We start from the raw sequence: 18,965 nt of genomic DNA, 5'->3' as shown, positions 1-18,965 counted from the left end.
AGATTTAGATAGCTATTTTAGTGGCTCTTTGTTCACATTAGACCGCTTCCTGCATCGAGAGTCTACTTATGTCTGAGCCACTTGGCATTGTCAGGTTTTGTGTTTTTTTAAAAGGCCCATCAAATTATATGCAAGTACCCTAGTATATTCTAAGTATAATGCATATAAGAGGGGTGGCTAATGTTTAGGAAAGTTTTTAATGAGTGATGTTTTAATGCATTTTTAATCTTTTGTTGTGACGCGGGTGGCACTGTGGTCTAAACCTAGGGAGCCTAGGGATTGCCGATCAGAACGTCGGCAGTTCGAATCCCCGTGGCAAGGGGAGCTCCCTTTGCTCGGTCCCAGCTCCTGCCAACCTAGCAGTTTGAAAGCACGTCAAAGTGCAAGTAGATAAATAAGTACCGCTCCAGCAGGAAGGTAAACGGTGTTTCCGTGCTCTGCTCTGGTTCGCCAGAAGCAGCTTAGTCATGCTGGCCACATGACCTGGAAGCTGTACGCCGGCTCCCTCGGCCAGTAAAGCGAGATGAGCGCCGCAACCCCAGAGTCATCCGCGACTGGACCTAACAGTCAGGGGTCCCTTTACCTTTTCAATCTTTTGTTGGAAGCCACCCAGAGTGGCTGGGGAAACGCAACCAGATGGGTAAGGTATGTAAATAAAATATTATTATTATTATTATTATTATTTATTATTATTATTATTACTGAATCAAGATTCATGCTGACTTAAGAGATTAGAGAACTGGGCCAAAACTAACAAAATAAATTGCAGTAGGGACAAATGTGTGCTTTAGTTGAGAGTCCTGCATTGCAGGCAGTTGGACCACATGACCCTCTGAGTCCCTTTCAACATTACAATTCTTTAATTCTATGATTCAAGTCCCATGCGGTTATATATTTATGCAGTGTAATGATAAACACACACACACACACACACTTTTTAAAAACAATATTAGAGATATAGATACAGAGAGAAAGAGAGAGTGTGTGTTATATGCATTGTTGTATGTATCTGTTGGCAGGAGCTGGGACCGAGCAATGGGAGCTCACTCCGTCGCAAGGAATTGAACCGCCGACCTTCTGATCGGCAAGCCCTAGGCTCAGTGGTTTAACCCACAGCGCCACCTGCGTCCTCAATCCCAGCTCCTGCCAACCAGTTCGAAAGCACGTCAAAGTGCAAGTAGATAAATAGGTACCACTCCAGCAGGAAGGTAAACGGCGTTTCTGTGTGCTGCTCTGGGTCACCAGAAGTGGCTTTGTCATGCTGGCCACATGACCTGGAAGCTGTACGCCGGCCCCCTCGGCCAATAACACGAGATGAGCACAGCAACCCCAGAGTCTGTCACGACTGGACCTAATGGTCAGGGGTCCCTTTATGTATCTGTTTATATGCTGGTTACTTTAGGAAACCTGGAGTGTATATGCATGGAATATTTGTATATCATAATATGTATAATGATGCATATAATATGCAAGAATTGGTTAGGTTTTTAGTGGAACTCAAGGGAAATTTTTGCTTCTTGCCAAGATCAAGGAGCAAACAGGAATTAGAAAAAAATCATGTAGGTAAACTAAGCTTTGCGATTTATCTCTAGCTCCATCCCTAGTCTCAGTTGAGCATTCCTTGAATGCATGAAAACTATCTTCCTTCAAAATACATTTAGGGCAACATTCTCTCACAAATATCTTTCTTTGCATAAAGCATCTCATTGACTTTGACAGCAGCATATTGTAACTTGCTCCTAGATAGGGAAAAGGGTTGATTTGTTTATCCTCTCCTAGCTACATTGCGAGATTCCTGCTTCAGTCAGTAAATATAATTCAAAACAAAGACCAAGGCAATCAGGATTGTGAAATGCATATTGTTATGCAGAGCTGAAAGTTGGAAGTTTGGTCACTGCAATGAGAAGCTTTAAACTTTTTGATGCAGATATCTGTCTTCAGATATCCAAGTTAGTTCCCAGCATACATAATTAATCATTTATGATTATTATTAATTGCAAATATTTGAAATTTAGAAAAGTATCCAAAGGCAACTATCAGAATAACATTTCATGCTGCTGCAGCAGGGGAAAATATAATTTCAGACTCAGTTGCTTTGATTGTCACAGGGCATCGCATTTGAAATGCCCTAAGGCAATGATGGGAAACAGAAGGAAATAGAGGAACATCGGTGAATTTATGAAACGCAGTGAAATTGAGTAGATTTCAGAGCCCTCCAAGTTGAGTAGATTTCAGAGCCCTCCAAACCTTGAAGCATGGGGAGTCCCAAAAAAATATAATATAATTTGGCAGAATATTTGGATATGTATATGTATAATTTGGATTATTATGTGATTTGATTGAATTGTTAATTTGGAAAATTTAATAAAAATGATTTATTTAAAAAAAAGTGAATGATGGGAAACCTGTGGCTTCCCAGATGTTCCTAGACTACCCATCATTCTTGACCATTCCCCACAATAGCTGGGGATGATAGGAACTGGAGTCCAGCAACATCTGGAGAGTCACAAAATCTCCAACCATTTTCTAAGTTGTCAGGTGTTGCCCTAAATGTATTTTGAAGGAAGATAATTTTCATGCATTCAAGGAATGCTCAACTGAGACTAGGGATGGAGCTAGGGATGGATGTCAGGTGACTCCCTATCTCAGACTCTGTACTTGGACTCACTTGGTGGTTAGGATTAACAACTTTATTCCAAGCTACAGCAACCAAACATAAGTCAAGCTAGAGTTTACAAAGGCAGGAAGCATGGAAGAACTTGAGGCAACAGTAGTTCCCCGGCTACCTTCCCCCATGTACAAAAACACATGTATTTGAGGAGAACGTGCATATAAATGCTTACATTGGTGAAAATAAAATACAAAAGTGAATCAAATTAGGGAAGGTTGCTTGCAAAGTTTGTGTACATTGGGAAAAACTACATACAAAAAATGTTACAGTGCCACTACATTTAAGCCCTGATTCGTACATTGTACAAAATGGACTTCCCAAGATGGCATCATCCACCCAAAGAGGCCACCACATACAACCTAACACCACAGAGAAAAAGTTGGGTTAGTTTCCCCACCCCCCGGCAACAAGATATAAAAGTGCTTAAAGAATGTGCAATTAATTGCCTGAATTATTTTGTATCTGGAATTTGCTCCTCAGCAAGCTTCCAGTCGTCTCTTTGCCTTTCTTTCCCTCCCTTTCTTCTTTGGCTTTGTTTTAAAAAGAAAGGTGGAAGTGCAGCCTTGCCTCTTCTGAGATCTGTGAGCCTCCACAGGTTGGCATGGCAACAGACCTCCGTTAATCTTTTCTGACATAAACCCAGAGCAATTTGCATGTATGAAGCTTTGATTATTCAAATTGCCTGTGCATGTGTTCAAATAAATTATAATGAGTGATATCTCTGTCCTGTTATTATCTCTTAGTTTAGTTATTAAAAATAGCTAAGGATAAAAACATAAGTCTCTCCTCCATCTTTGCACTTTCTCCCTGCTCACCCCCAACCCACCCCAGTCAAACTTTTAAATAAATGTTCCCTATGACTAGTCTGAAGCCCCTGCCCTTTCCTGCTGACAGCTCCCTGGACCCTGCAGTCAAAATAAATTGCCTCTCCCTCCCCCCCCCCGTTTTTGGAAGCTGGGTTGAGGGTGTTAATCTTTAATCATATTAGCTACACATGAGAAAGCCGCAGAATTATAATCAATGCAATTAAAAAAAACAAAAAAACAAGAACACAACATCTTATTTTTCTCCAAGGAGCTCAGGTCAGGTGTGGGGAACTTTTGGCCTCAGATTATTATCATCACCACCATCATCATGATTAGTAGTAGTTTTAATATTATTATATTTTGTTGAACTCTTAACTCCCATCAGTCCCAGCCGATGCGACCAGTGGTCAAGGATGATGGGACCTGAAGTCCAAAATATCTGGACAGCACTGGATTCCTCCTCCAGCACCACACTACATTCGTTAAATTAAATGGAAAGGAACAGCACTCCTTAGATCTCCTAGATTTACAGGGACAAGAAAGGGCTGTTCCTAGTTCTGCAAAAGGAACTGACAACAATGCCACTGGCATCCTCAAATGGGGGCAAATTTGCCACACCCCAACTCCCCTGGGAAGGTGACTCAAAATGGGGGAGGAGTTGGGGAAGGGTCAGGTGGGCCAACAGGCCAATCAGGGAGGAGGGAAGACCAGGATTTATAAATTGGTCCCGCCCCAAACACTTCTCCCTGTTCTTTGCAGTGCCCTCCTTCTTTCTCTGCTCACTATGGGCATTGCTAGTTGGCTGTTTGGAAGCTGAGTAGGAATTTTGGGGAGAGTCCCTGATTGGCCTTGGAGCTCTTTATTTTGCCTACTCCATATTTCTAGGAGTCCTGTTCTTGGAGTGGCATTTTTGATTGTTTTGATTGGCTTTCAATCCTGGCAGGAAAGAGGAGTTAGGATCTGGTGAGGTAAGTACCTGAGTCAATTTTGGGTTAAGAGCATTCTTCATTCCACTATGTTGCCTTGACATTGGGTTCCTTTATGCTTGGCAATAACACCAGGGTCAATGCCAACCCAGCAATACCACAGCAGGTTCACAAAGCCAAGTTTCTCATAGCAGGGAGCAAGAATGTCTTCCAATTCTTTGCTGTGGGCTCACAGGTGGAGCCTGGAAATCCATCCCGGTGTGGGGAGGGACCCTGTCCCTTCCATCTTGGGGAACTTCCCTGTCCTTTCAGCTAAATACACTTATTTGGTTGTTTTCAGATCCTATATGTTGCTATATTTGAACAAATATAACATTTTCTACCAGTTGTGGTTTCTGGAGGGGTTTGGAGGGGTTTCTTTAAGGGTTTGCTGGCAATGTACCCTTGCAGGAGAACTACAGACTCCTGCAAGAAAAGTGGAATAATTCAAGGCAGTTGGAGGTGAGTGCTAGCCCACAGATTCTTAAACAGGAAAGCAAAAATTATAGCAGAACTGAGAGGAGGGTCTTTTCAGTGGCTGCTCCCAGACTTTAGAACTCCCTCCCTAGGGAAATTAGACAGGCTCCGTCCCCGTTGTAGTTCCACCAACTTGTAATGACTTTCTTGTTCCAACAGGCTTTGGGGAATTGACTGCTTTTTAATTAAAGGGCTGATGCTGTTTTTATTGTAATTATTTGTATGGTTTCTGTGTCTATATGTAGTTTTAATTCTATCAATGTTTAATTGTATTTTAATAATTGGGGTTTTTGTTTATTCTTTAGCTGTTCTCATTTTTATCTGTAAGCCACCTTGAGTCCCTGTTAGGGAAAAAGGTAGGGTATAAATAAATATATTACAATAATAATTAATTTTTCAATTCACACTCTGTGGCTTATTACCTGCTCCTCTGAATTGATGTCTCTGGATCACTGAGGGCTGCTGGGCCTTTGAATTGATATTAGCCTTTATACCGTAACTAAGTTGACAAAACATGTTATATACAGTAAATGCTTTAGCTGTAGCAGAATAGCAGAAGGGCAGGGTTTTTTGTCTGCTTAGTTATACGGGCTAAGATTAATTCAAAACCACAGATGAATCCAGAGGGACATCAAATTAATAACAACAGAGTGTGAATTCAAAAAGCTTCCATTTAATTGCTGAAGAATCTGTAGGTCTTCAGTCACCTCCATTTTCTTTTGCTTATTTCATCTTTCTTGTATGAGTGTGCAAGTCTTCTGCAAGGAGGCATCCAGAACACATCAGAAAAGCCTTTCCTGTCTAAGTGAATCTTGGAGATCTAAGGAACGCTTTTCCTTTCAATTTATTCTGACATAGATGACATATATAAAAATCCAGTTGCATTTGTGCAGCAAGAGCAAATTCAATTATCTATGTAGTGGCACATTCGCAGTTTGATACTGTATTTGTATGAAAGTGTAGGATGCTGTGGGGTTGATTCACTTCTAAGGGACAAGAATTCTGGAAGAGACAGGAGACTAAAAGCATGTGGCACCATCCACAGGTCTTCATGTACAGATCAAGGTGAAATGGTTGGGACGTTCAGCTTCTCGGTTTAAACAAACAAACCAGAATCTAGGGCTCTACCAAACTGACAGAGACTAGTTCACAATCCACATTGTTTGTTTGTTTGTTTTGGTGTGAGGGAGTTGAATCACAGCCATTTTGTACCCAGAAAGTCCTGTTCTCCTGTCTGAGGCACGTTCTGGGAAAATTCAAAATGGTGGCCACCACAAAAATAGTTACCTCCTATGCTACCCCCTAGGAGAGAGGTCATTATGGTGGGTTGTATTGGAAAGTATACACACTTTTACAAAACAGGCTTGAAAAAGAAGGAGAAGGAGAGACAGTATTGCGTACACATACGCTAAATCCTGTCTGTGGTGCCTACCCGCTTCCTCAATAAAGAGTCAAGAGTATGGATTAAAATTGGCCACAACTGTATTGAATTCCAGAAGTGGGAAACTTGGCCCAGGCCTTGGCAGGTAACCCTCTCAGCCCGTCTGGCTGAGGATATGCAGGCTGATGAGGCCAGTGAGAGGGGACTGTAAAGCGCAAACTTACACAGCATACCCTTCCACTAACCCCATCCGGGAGTTTGACCTAGGAGCCGCTGCTCCAGGGCCAGGGACTCCCGATTTTAGCTCTTTTAAATGGGCCCCTGCAACGCCGCCGCATGGGAAGGGAGCCTGATTGCATCCTTCCCAACTTGAAGATAGACAAAGGGAAACCTTGCCAAGGCCTAAAACCGCCAAAGTTGTGACGAATTGCTGTGGGGAAGGTGAAACCTGCCAATGCAGAGGAAAATCCTTCCCGGTTCTGAATACAGCAACCATCTTATGACCGCAGCAGCACCCGCTTACCTGCAATGCAGAATATTATGCTGTAAAGAAAACACTGTTAACCTGATGATCGCTGACCTAGGAAGGAATTTTTTGGGAAGAAAATGTTAAGTGAGGGAGGATGGGTGGGTGACTCCAGAAGGAAGAAAGAACAAAGAGGCTTCTCCACTGTGCTCCGCCTCCTTTCTTCGGCCTTACTCCACCCCCTCCGGCCAGGCGTCCTTTGTCCTACCTGGCTGGGTGGCAGGTCATAGGCCAACTCGCACAGGTGGGTGGCACTGGCCAGGTAAGCCCCGCACGGTGTCACAAAGCTCGCCCACCTGAGGGGAGGGGTGAGGGCGGATATTTTCACAGTATATCGTCTACACTGAGGTCTCGTCAACACTTCTGTTTGTCCCATGATTTCCAGGCCCAGATTTGATAGGTTTTTGTTTTGTCCTGCCACTTTCCTTGGCAAAACCCACAGTTTACTGCTGAATTGGAACAAATCTTGACTGAGTTTTCTGTAGATTAACATTGTTTGTGATACAGCAGTAAGCAGCAAGTTTTCCCAGAGAAAGCAGTGGGACAAAAGAGAAACCTCTCAAAATCTGTGCCTAGAAATCACAGGGCAAACGGTCGTGTGGGCGAGCCCTGACTGGCAGTGGATTTTAGGTGAGCTACTTTCCCAGACTTTACTGCAGATTAAACCTGGGATATTTTGTGTGCAAAGCCTGTGCTCCGTCACTGAACGATGGCCCTTCATCTCTTGCATGGCTGAGTAGGGAATGCAGTCGAGGTCTTCTTCACTTACTTACTCAGTCATTCATTTATTAGTTTGCTATATATATTTTGCTTTTCATTGTTTCCCAAAGCTGTTCATGTCATTTAAAAAAAAAATACTGTAGTGGAGCGGAGGGTTCTGTCATTGGGCATACAAAAACAACAAGACGACTCACAAGGGAAAGGAGTATGGAGGGAAAAGCAGAGGAGTGGGGTCAGTTCTTCAAGGCTAGAGAACTGTGGTGAGCTAAAAGAGGGTCTTTATACCCAGGTTCAGGCAGGTGATTCTTTCCTATGGCGCTTTTGCTTCAAAATCAATTGGTGGGTCTTGTTTCCCTGGTCAGTCGGTAGCTATCCAACCCACTCTGGTTCTGATCCACTCGGCTTTGATTGGTTTGCTGCAGTCACCTGTGGGTTGAGCCCCAGCCAAGCCCTGATCAAATATATGGACATTTAATGATGTGAAATATTGTAATATGATTTACACCAGGCTGGGCGACAGTGGGTGGATGAAACACAGTGACTCAATGGGATTTGTTCCACTGTGTGAAGGCAAGGCAGCTTCTGTATCTCAATGCACAAAGGGGAAAGCATTGCTAATTTGCAATAAACATGGTCTCTACATTTTCCACTTCAAAAGAACTGCTCAGATTCATCACATATGTTGTCCTAAATCTGGAATGGGGAGTTTGCTGAAAAGCCCGAGGGGGGGGGGGTGTTGTAAAAAATGCCTGCTAATAATGAACTATTTGCTGCAGCTGGCAGGGAGGACAATGTGACTATATGGCACTCCAGCCATCCACTGAGCAGGATGTTAATATTTAATTTGGACTAAAATCCTGCTCGTTGAATCTCTTAGAGTTTCTCTCCCTCATCCAAGCTCCCTCTCTGCATCAAAGCTGAAGGTGCATTGCAAACATTCTGTTCATTTTGTAACAATAGCTGGACCAAATGTTTGCATGTGAGGCAGACAGCAGGAAAGGACTGTTAGTTTTGGTTTCTCTCGGTGTCTAGATTTTTCAGTCTTAAAGTCAGTTCTGTAGCAATCTGAAAAAATGATAATAATAAACTAAATCACGAAAATTCACCAGTGTTTTAGTGCCATGCAGTATCTCCCAAAAGACTTCCGGTTGACTTGGCAACAGGTCAGGCAGCTTGCCCTGGAGCTCTGCAGATAACACAATTTTAATTGAGTATTCATGAGTTTTCTTTTAATATCTCCCAATATACACTTTTTATATGCAGTTTTGTTTACATAAATATTTTTACAAGCATTTCCCTCCAACATAAAGCATTTTTGTATTTTTTAATGTATGCATTTTGATGCACACTTCCTCCTAAATATTTTCTGCATTTTTGTACATAATTTTTGGTCATGCAACTGTATTACAAAATCCGCAGGATGTGAATTTTGAAGGATAGCTATGTTTTGGTTCCTGGATTGGTTCAGCAAGTATGAATTAGGTAGTTGCTTATTAAAATGCAAACAAAATCCAATCCCCGCCCCCAAAAATCCGTAATTGAGGTTGCATAAAAATACGTATAAACAGGAGTTGGATAGCGCTTCTCAGCAATCCACACAGCAAGCAAATCCAGCTGCCTCCCTCTGGCCATCACAATGCCTTTACCACAGTCCACACACACTTGCTTTCAAGTCTCCTCCTGATTCAGATGCAATTTCTAGTTCCACTAAGCTACCTGCTGCTTTAACAAAAATCAAAAATCAAACCAATCCTTGTATGTTTATGTGCTCAAAAGTTTTTTTCATTGCATGACATTATTTTAAAACAAAATTTCCCCAAATTAGAATTTGGTTTTATCATCATCATCATCATCATCTTTCCTCCTCAGTATTATTTGATACATTCCAAACACATAACAAATCAAATACAACAAAAAGGATATTACAGTATATTTTAGAATCATAGAATTGTAGAGTTGGAAGGGATCTGGGGGTCATTTAGCCCAACCCCCTGCAAGGCAGGAATCTCAGCTAAAGCATCCATGACGTATTAATTGCCACAATTGATACTTCCACTGACGGATGTAAAGCACAATTTTAGTGACTTAATCCCTGTCTCCTGTTTCCTGGTTTCCACTTTCCCTAGTTTGGTAACTACGAAGTTTAACTTATCTATGTATATTACTTTGTGGATCTGTTTATATGTTTGACTCGGCCTCTAAGCGAGCAGATATTATGAGTAATGCTCAGCATTAGTTATATTTAGAGGAGATTAATTGAAATCAGTGGGTCTAATCAAGTATGATGAACACTGGGAATCGCCCTGTGATCAAATAATGGCATTTTACAAACGAGGCCACTATAGATATTATAATAATGCAAATAATGTGATTCATTATGAGATTAAATAAATAAAGCCAACTCTGGGCATGTAACAAATCCACTCAGCAGTATTCAATAAATGGATTCCAACTTGCTTTAAAAAATATCACAGCTGGCACATTCCAGGTGGCATTTTAGCAATGGGCAGTGGGCAGAGGTGTCCCTTTTGAACTGTAGCCAACCTTGGCTGCCATCCATGGTGGCTGGCCATCTTAATTTGCCCAGATCAAACACTCACCAGACCTAAACTGCTTGGTTTCAATAGAGTTGCAGCTTTATGCAACCTTAGACCCTTCCCTTTTCTGCTATGGGTCGTTGTCTTCTTCTTTGGCGATCACTTGTAGCCGAGTAAGATTAACATCTCGGCAAAAAGTATTATTACTTTGCACCTGTGCAGAAACTTTTCTTACTGCACGTACATCAAGTAGCAAACCACAAAGAAGCAAAGAACCGGAAGGTTGACAGTGACTTCCTGACAGAGAGTGAAAACGCAAAGGGAAGCAGAAGCCTGACACAACACTGATCGATCAAACAATGTTGCTGTGGGTAGCCAAGTCTTGAGAACTTGTCAAGAGTCTCCCCCTTTGATGATCTTGGCTTCACCAAGCAGAATGGGCAGCATGTAAATATAATCAGATATGCACACAGAAAAATCCGTCAGAGAAACGGCTCCTTGGGGAAAGCAAGGAGACAGATCTCTTGGCAGGAAAAGAAGAAGAGCTGGGCTTTCATTTCAGGCTCAGTGCTACACAGATCATGCACACCTGGTTCCTGCCCTAGAGGCCAGAGAAGAAGGGGGTCTCGAGATGCCTGCTGGAATCTGGCATTGCCTTGTAGAAAGGGCCAATTAACTGCCATGTAGTGGATTAAGGATAGATGGGTCTGACAAGTTTGTTTTCTCTGCTTCTCAGTTTTTCAACCTTAAATTCAGTTATCCACATTTCCAAATCAATCTGTGACTTTCCCCCCTCTTTTTAATTTTTTTCATGAAGCTTCATGAGCATTTTAGTGCAAATTTCTCCTAGTATGCAGTTTTGACTAATATACAGTTTTGCAAGACATTTTAACTGACACGAAGCATTTTTTGTATGTTACATTTATGAACTAAGGCATTGTTATGCACATTGCCCCCATAACATTTGCACACTTGTATGCATCAGTTGGAGAACAGCATTGCAAAATCTGAAGGAGTGCAAATTTTGAAGGACAACCATCTTTTAGTTTGCGTATTGATTCAAGAAATGTGGGTCGAAGTACAAAAAAAATTGAATTCCTCTGCATCCCAGTAAGATGAAACAGAATATACGGTAATAGGGATGAGTAAGCAGTTCAAGTTCTAAGGAATTAACCTTGAAACAGTGTCTTTGTGTATTTTGTGAAACTTACAGAGGATATTGTCTATGATGTCGCTCAGTGTCCACTTTATAAAGATTCCTTTGGAAACTATTTGTTGAGTTTTCTTGAGAGAGGAATGTTGTCACACCTTGCATGCTTCTTGCTGTTCAGTAGTGTTACTTTGCATTTTTCTTTATTTGTGTTGGCAACCAGAGCTGCATTTGTGGCTCAAATCTGAATGTTCTTTCTGCTTTTTTTGTTTTGTTGCAGCTTATAGCTAAACAAAATGACACACAGTGGAACCTCGGTTTACAAACGCAATCCGTTCCACAGAGGCGTTCGTAAACGGAGGCATTCACTCCCCGAAGGCACGCTTCTGCACATGCACAAAGCACTGATAGATCGCTTCTGTGCACGCACACGCTGCGTGGATAACGTCTGCGCATCCGACGCCACAGAAACCGGATGTAAACACTTCCGGGTCCTTGGCGTTTGTAAACAGGACTGTTTGTAAACCAAGGTACCACTGTACTGTATTACCTGCCTACCTCCTCCTCTGGCCCATCACATTGTTCTGCCATTCCAATGGCCCTTTTGCTCTGGGCTTGGCCACTGAGTGCTAATGGCCCCTAAGTGCTGGGCAATGCTAAGCCCACTTGTCTGGGAGGGAGCTGAAGTGGCTTTAGATTTTGACCCGAGGAGGGACAGAAACAGCACTGCAGTGGGAAACACATGGGGTGCAAGGAGGCTCCACAGTGCCCTCTACTCAGAAGTAAGTTCCATTGAGTTCACTGGAGCACTTACTACTAGGCAAGTGTATATAGCAGTGGTGGGGGAACCTTTTTTCAGCATTCTCTGGCCACATGCCAGTGGTAGGTGGGGCCAGAGGCAGAATTGGGTGGAGCAACAAATTTTCCCTTTGTGCAGTGTGAATCAGACCTGTATATCGAGACACACACCTCCTTCCATCCCAACAAGTGAGAGGCATCAAGAACACATCCCAGATAGGCAAAGGTACTTGTGGGGGCGAGCAGCAGGATTGGCTTTGGGCAGGAACCTGCAGGGCTGCATTTGGACCCTAAGCCAGAGGTCTCCCCACCCCTGGCATATAGAGTTACAGCCTGAGATTACTTATTATTGAAGCCAAAGCAAGGGTGAACGTTGGAGCTGCCTGGCAAGATGCAGTCTTGGAGAGCTGGAGGCATGTGCATTTGTTTCAGTGGGGACTTACGGATGCAAACTGCCGCTGTTTCTGCTGGCCTCCCTCATCTGCTTTACTTGTCCATTTGTAAAGAGCCAGATATGACAAAAACATCGCAAGTCTCTCCACTGCTTTGTCCTCAAAGGAACTGTGTGCCAGAAGCTGCCCTTTCCTCCTGGCCTGGACATTGTTACCAACTCTGCTTCTTCCCAGGGAGGTGAGGGGCTGCTCTTTATTCAGAGCAGGGCAGCCGGACCCACTACTACCATCTCTAGAGCAGTTTTCCCCAACCTGGTGCCCCCTACTGGTTTGGGGTTGCAACTCCCATTAGCCCCAGGCAGCATTGCCAATGGTCAGGGATGATGGGAGCTGTAGCCAAATCTTCTGGAATATACCAGATGGGAAAGGTCATTGCAGAGTGACTGTCGTCTTGATGTAGTAAAGTGAGAACTACATATGATGGAGGTATAAACAGCAAACGGTGTTTCCGTGCGCTGCTCTGGTTTGTCAGAAGCGGCTTTGTCATGCTGGCCACATGACCTGGAAGCTGTATGCTGGCTTCCTCAGCCAATAATGCGAGATGAGATCCATAACCCGAGTCGGTCACGACTGGACCTAATGGTCAGGGGTCCCTTTACCTTTACCTTTATAAACAGCAAAAGCATCCCACATGGACACACACGTATCCTCAAAGCTGGGGGAGTTACATAAAGATGGTTCATCTTCACATAGTAATATCACATGATTGTTTGGACAGAATACAACACATATCAATGTGGGACAGAACTATTTTTCCACTGTGATAGGAGTTGTACATAATTTTTTCCCCTTCTAAGGCTTCAGATTTCCACATTTACCTTTCTTAAAAGAAAACCACAGTTCATGGAGGAAATGTTCTTTGGGTGATGATGTTCATTCAGGCAGCTTGGGAGTTTTCCAGCAAGTTCTATTTTCTTCCTCCCCCACAGGTGTATGAAAGAGGAACCAATGTGGACCAGTTTGTGACCCGTTTCCTGCTGAAGGAGACAGCCAATCAGATTCAGTCTTTACTCAGCTCGGTGGAAAGTGCTGTTGATGCTATTGATGAGCAAACCAGTCAGATAAGGTCAGGTCTTTCATTTTTTCCTATATTGAATTCAACCTGTTCAGCAGCCTGACTTCTGTTTTCTGTCTACTGCTGTGCTCTGGAATCTTCACAAGATGATTGTTTTTGGTGCCCTCTTAAGACAAACATTCTTCATGCTGTCTCTAGCAACGTAATACCTTAACCCCCGGGGCCAGTTCCAGGACTGAGGCCATCTGGCTAGGCCCAGCTTTGTGGGTGGAGCGGTGGTGGGTTCACCTGGTGGCAATGGCAACAGCAGACAGTAGCACTCTAAGCAGCGCTAAGCAGCCAAAGGCTGCCATTTTAAGCTCCCACACTGCCCTAAGCTGATGGGATATTGTGGGTTTTGTGGGAAATTAATATGGAAGCTCTCAGATCCTCAGCCACTTGATTCTGGGAAATATTTTAAAGGGAACCTTGAAAAAGGCATGATTGGTGGGTCCTTTGAACCCTGCTGCCTTCACTCTTCCACTCCTTGTTAGGGATTGTTCCTATTGGAGGAGGGATGGCACTGGAGAAGCCAGAGCATTTCCCTCCCAGAATTGTGCTGTCTTGTCAACAGAAGTTTCAGAAAATGGGGGAAGTTGCAAATTAGGGCAGGAACAGGAAAATCCTGTGGCTTCTATTCTCCCCCGCCCACTTGAATCTTTGCAAAAAGCTAGAAGCAGCAGGGAAAGCACCAAAATAAAAGGGTTACCATGAAACACAGCCTGGATTCGGCCACAAGGAGTTAAAATGTCACACAGCTCTACAGAGCTTGTTGACCAGAACCCAAAAATGGTTGCCATGGAAATGGGGGAAATCTGAAGCTCATATCAAGAGACCTCTGCACCCACCACCCGGTGTTCTAAATTAAAGAAAATAAATAGCAAGCTACAAAGTTCCAGCAGGCAGCTTGTCAAGGAAGTTCTTTCCATGCGTTGGGACCTTGTGGGAGAAGATTTCATCCAGATCTTCTAAACAGCAGCCCCGTATTGAACTCTCCCTCTGTATTGTATTTCTCTATAAATTCTAGTTGTTGTTTTTGCATGTATGCATATGAGCATGCAAATTAGTGGCTCTGTGTGAACCAGCCTGACATGTGAATTGACATAGGTTGCATACACACCATAGATTTAAAGCATGTGGCTTTCCCCAAAGAATTCCGATTGGTTATGGCACAAGATAGACCAATGAGAACAACTGAAAGTCTCTAATCTGTGGGTGCCTCCCTAGTACACATTGCCTTTAGATATTGAGGAGTCCAAGTGACCAAAAAATCCAAACGAGACTTTTCCATGTTTGCACAAATGTAGCACACTGGAATTGCTTGACTCTGTCTTCATTTGATTTGTTGTTCAGTCGTTTAGTCGTGTCCGACGCTTTATGACCCCATGGACCAGAGCACGCCAGGCACTCCTGTCTTCCACTGCCTCCCGCAGTTTGGTCAGACTAATGTTGGTAGCTTCGAGAATACTGTCCAACCATCTTGTCCTCTGTCGTCCCCTTCTCCTTGTGCCCTCCATCTTTCCCAACATTTTTTCCAGGGAGACTCTTTTCCAGGGAGTCTTCTTTTCTCATGAGGTGGCTAAAGTAGTAGAGCTTCATTTGATAGGATCTCCTTGATAGAAATGATGGTTTTACTGAAGTTCATCTACCTTGTGCTGTTCTCCCCACTGAAATTCCTGTCCAACGTTTTAAATGGAAACTTTCATTTTAAAAGAAAAATGCCCATGTACTGCTAAGATTCTCAGATACTGTACTGTATATTTAAAAAAAAACAATGGAAGGAGTGTGGGGTATTCCCTTTTTGAAACTGTATTATGAGGGTTACCTGCTCAGGCACTTACTATCCTATATTAGACAGGAGTGCCTGGTGTGCTCTGGTCCATGGGGTTACGAAGAGTCGGACACGACTAAATGACTCAACAACAACAACAACAACAAATTAATGACTCAAGTGGCAAACCCTGGAAATGAGTAGAGCGTTCTTAATTACAACAGTCTAATCCACAGTGCATTTCATTTATTGAAAAAGAAGCAAATAAAAGTCTGCAGATGGGATGCAACATATTGAAAATGATCCTGAAGATTTGGAAATGCAGAAAGCAAGCCTGAATGCTCACCATCTCTCTGTTAATTCCAATACATGAATACCCTACATTCTATTTAAAAATCAGAGTGTGAGTGAATGAAAAGAAAAAAATACGGATAAATTTTGTAAATATTACATAAATTCTAAACCAATTTCCAAGGATGCATAGAGGAACCACCTTCAAAAACACAACACAGACTTGGTTGATGTGGTATCAGGTCAACTTCCACAGGGTGCTAGGGAACTTACACAAGTTCAAAAATTTATGTCTCAGTAGTTTAAGGTGCTGAGCTACAGTTCCCAGGATTTGAGGGGGGAGAGAGAGAGATGACTGGTAAGGTGGTATCAGAGTGCTTTGAATACATGGTGTGGATCTGATTTCCTGGCTCTGAAAATATGTCTTACAGGTGTGTCTTACATATCTACATAGCGCTATTAAGTTCAATGAGGTTTACTCCCTGGTTGGAGGGTAGAGGATTGCAGCATTAAAATATATCTCCCTCTCCTTTCCCAGCCACAGAGGGAAATGATTCCTGTGGACACTGAGGGCAGAGGAGGATTAATCAGGGGGAGAAATGCCGATGGCAAAAGGGTTAAGCACCAGCTCACCTCTGCTGCTTCTCTGGTTAAATTTACTATCTCCAGCAGTTGTATTTCAGTTGTAAAACCCTAGACTAGATTGGCCTTGAAGATCAGATTGGGGGAGGATCTACAGGAAACAATAATACTTTCCCACTCTAGCTTCACCGCTATCATCAGGGTTGGAACACCAAGTTCTGCTATGATGACACCACTTTTTTTAATAACCAGAAAACTTAAACAGAAGTACCTGTTATGGGTGGGGTGTGTTCCATCAGGATAATTTTTGAAATGACAGATATGAATGTAAGAAAGAACCTGTGAAGAACCCTGCTGGATCAGACCAATGGCCAATACAGTCTAGCACCCTTTTTTCACAATCGCCAATCAGATGCCCCTGGGATGGTGATGAATGAAAGGCCTCTGTCTTCTCATTGTTCCCCAGCTATTCATATTCAGATGCCTACTGCCTCTGACCCTGGAGGTAGTTACAGCCATCCTGGCCACTGTGGCCCTCCAGATGTTTTGGCCTACAACTCCCATGATCCCTAGCTAACAGGACCAGTGGTCAGGGATGATGGGAATTGTAGTCCAAAACATCTGGAGGGCCAAAGTTTGGGGATGCCTGCACTAAGCTCTTAGCTCTGAGTAGCAAAAAGCCGTGCTCATGTTCATGTATTTCAGTCGCCAGCTTGAAGATGCTGGAGTCAGGAGTGTTTCTGGAGCTTCTCCTCCTTTTCTGTTCTCACTCTGCTTCTGCTGCTTTTGATTTATTTTGCATCAGTCTCTGGTATATTCAGCAGCCTCAGCAGCCAATGTATATTCATGAGAATTACTTAACAGAGCAGAATGGATCTCCCTGCATTGCCGGTGGATATGATGCATCAACACTCTCCTCTCTGAGTATGGCCATCAGTTTGGTGCCGAAGTTTCATTTTTAGCAAGTGTGCTATTATCAAGTCTAACCTCCCCCCCCCCAAAAAAAATGGGGCGGGGTGTCTGCCTACAAAGCTTGGACAAGCAATATCCAAAAAAGCTATGTTCTTCTGCCTGTGTGTATTTGGCAGTGTTCTGGGGCAAGACACAGACCTCAGGAAGAGGCAGTGCACTGCCCAAGGCTCCAGTATTTGGTGATGAGGACAATCTGCGGTTACCTCCAGACTGTCAGCATTTGGGGAGGGGGGGTTCAAGTGTAAGAAGGAAATTTTAGGCTTGCCCAATTAAAGTGGATTAAAATGCTCTGCACTCCTGTGTGCCTGATCATCTCATCTGTCTCCTGAGAAATCTCTATGTAGGACAAGAAGCTACAGTTAGAACTGGACATGGAATAACTGATTGGTTCAAAATTGGGAAAGGAGTACGACAAGGCTGTATATTGTCTCCCTGCTTATTTAACTTATATGCAGAACTTATATGCGAAAGGCTGGACTGGATGAATCCCAAGCAATTAAGATTGCCAGAAGAAATATCAACAATCTCAGATATGACACAACCTTGATGGCAGAAAGTGAGGAGGAATTAAAGAACCTTTTAATGAGGGTGAAAGAGGAGAGCGCAAAATATGGTCTGAAGCTCAACATTATAAAAACCCTAAGATCATGGCCACTGGTACCATCACCTCCTGGCAAATAGAAGGGGAAGAAATGGAGGCAGTGAGAGATTTTACTTTCTTGGGTTCCATGATCACTGCAGATGGTGACAGCAGTCACAAAATTAAAAGATGCCTGCTTCTTGGGAGAAAAGCGATGACAAACCTAGACAGCATCTTAAAAAGCAGAGACATCAAGTTGCCTACAAAGGTCCGTATAGTTAAAGCTATGGTTTTCCCAGAAGTGAGAGCTGGACCATAAAGAAGGCTGATCACCGAAGAATTGATGCTTTTGAATTATGGTGTTGGAGGAGACTCTTGAGAGTCCCATGGACTGCAAGAAGATCAAACCTATCCATTCTGAAGGAAATCAGCCCTGAGTGCTCACTGGAAGGACAGGTCCTGAAGCTGAGGCTCCAATACTTTGGCCACCTCATGAGAAGAGAAGAATCCTTGGAAAAGACCCTGATGTTGGGAAAGATTGAGGGCACTAGGAGAAGGGGACGTCAGAGGACAAGATGGTTGGACAGTGTTCTCGAAGCCACCAACATGAGTCTGACCAAACTGCAGGAGGCAGTGGAAGACAGGAGTGCCTGGCGTGCTCTGGTCCATGGGGTCATGAAGAGTCGGAAATGACTAAACGACTAAACAACAACAAAAGTTTTCTGCTGCTTGTGGGTACAACAAATGTGCTTTTCTTTAAAAAAACAACACTGACTTTTTGCGGTTAAAAAAGTGACAGGTAAATGCACTGAAAACCATAGGACAAATGAATGATTAATAGGGAGGTGTAAAAACACTGCTCAAGTAAATCAGGATGAATGGAAGATTGTCATACAACTTTCCCGCAAACTAATCAGAGCAACTCCTCAGTAAAGACTGGGTGTAGTTTGACCTTCACATAAGTTTTGTGCAAGCAAATCATGATGAATGTTGAATTAAAAGGTGATCTAGAGGAGGTGTGGGAGTGAATGAGACAGGTAACAAGAAAAGCAACCCCATGGTACATGCTTGAGCGACTGCTGTGCTGGATCATGATGAAGCCATGTAATAGCCAAACTACACTACGCAGACTTGGCATAGGTGTCCCCCTTTTCCAAAATGTTGTGGCCCTTTCCCTAAAGAAAAAAGTCCTTTACACCCATCAGATTGGTCTGCCAGGCCAGTGGAATAAA

General features: G+C 43.2%; 1 protein-coding gene across 1 annotated transcript in view; it reads left to right on the top strand.

The window, feature by feature from the left end:
* NECAB2 (N-terminal EF-hand calcium binding protein 2) overlaps window positions 1-18,965 on the top strand; it is a 109,964-nt gene that overhangs the window by 68,276 nt on the left and 22,723 nt on the right. Inside the window, exon 4 of the mRNA XM_035119359.2 lies at window positions 13,413-13,549. Coding sequence (XP_034975250.1) covers window positions 13,413-13,549 — 137 coding nt within the window. The remainder of the gene's footprint in view (window positions 1-13,412; window positions 13,550-18,965) is intronic.

This window comes from Zootoca vivipara, chromosome 6 (assembly GCF_963506605.1).
Source record: "Zootoca vivipara chromosome 6, rZooViv1.1, whole genome shotgun sequence".
Lineage (NCBI taxonomy): Eukaryota > Metazoa > Chordata > Lepidosauria > Squamata > Lacertidae > Zootoca > Zootoca vivipara.
This window is presented reverse-complemented; position numbering and strand designations above follow the sequence as displayed.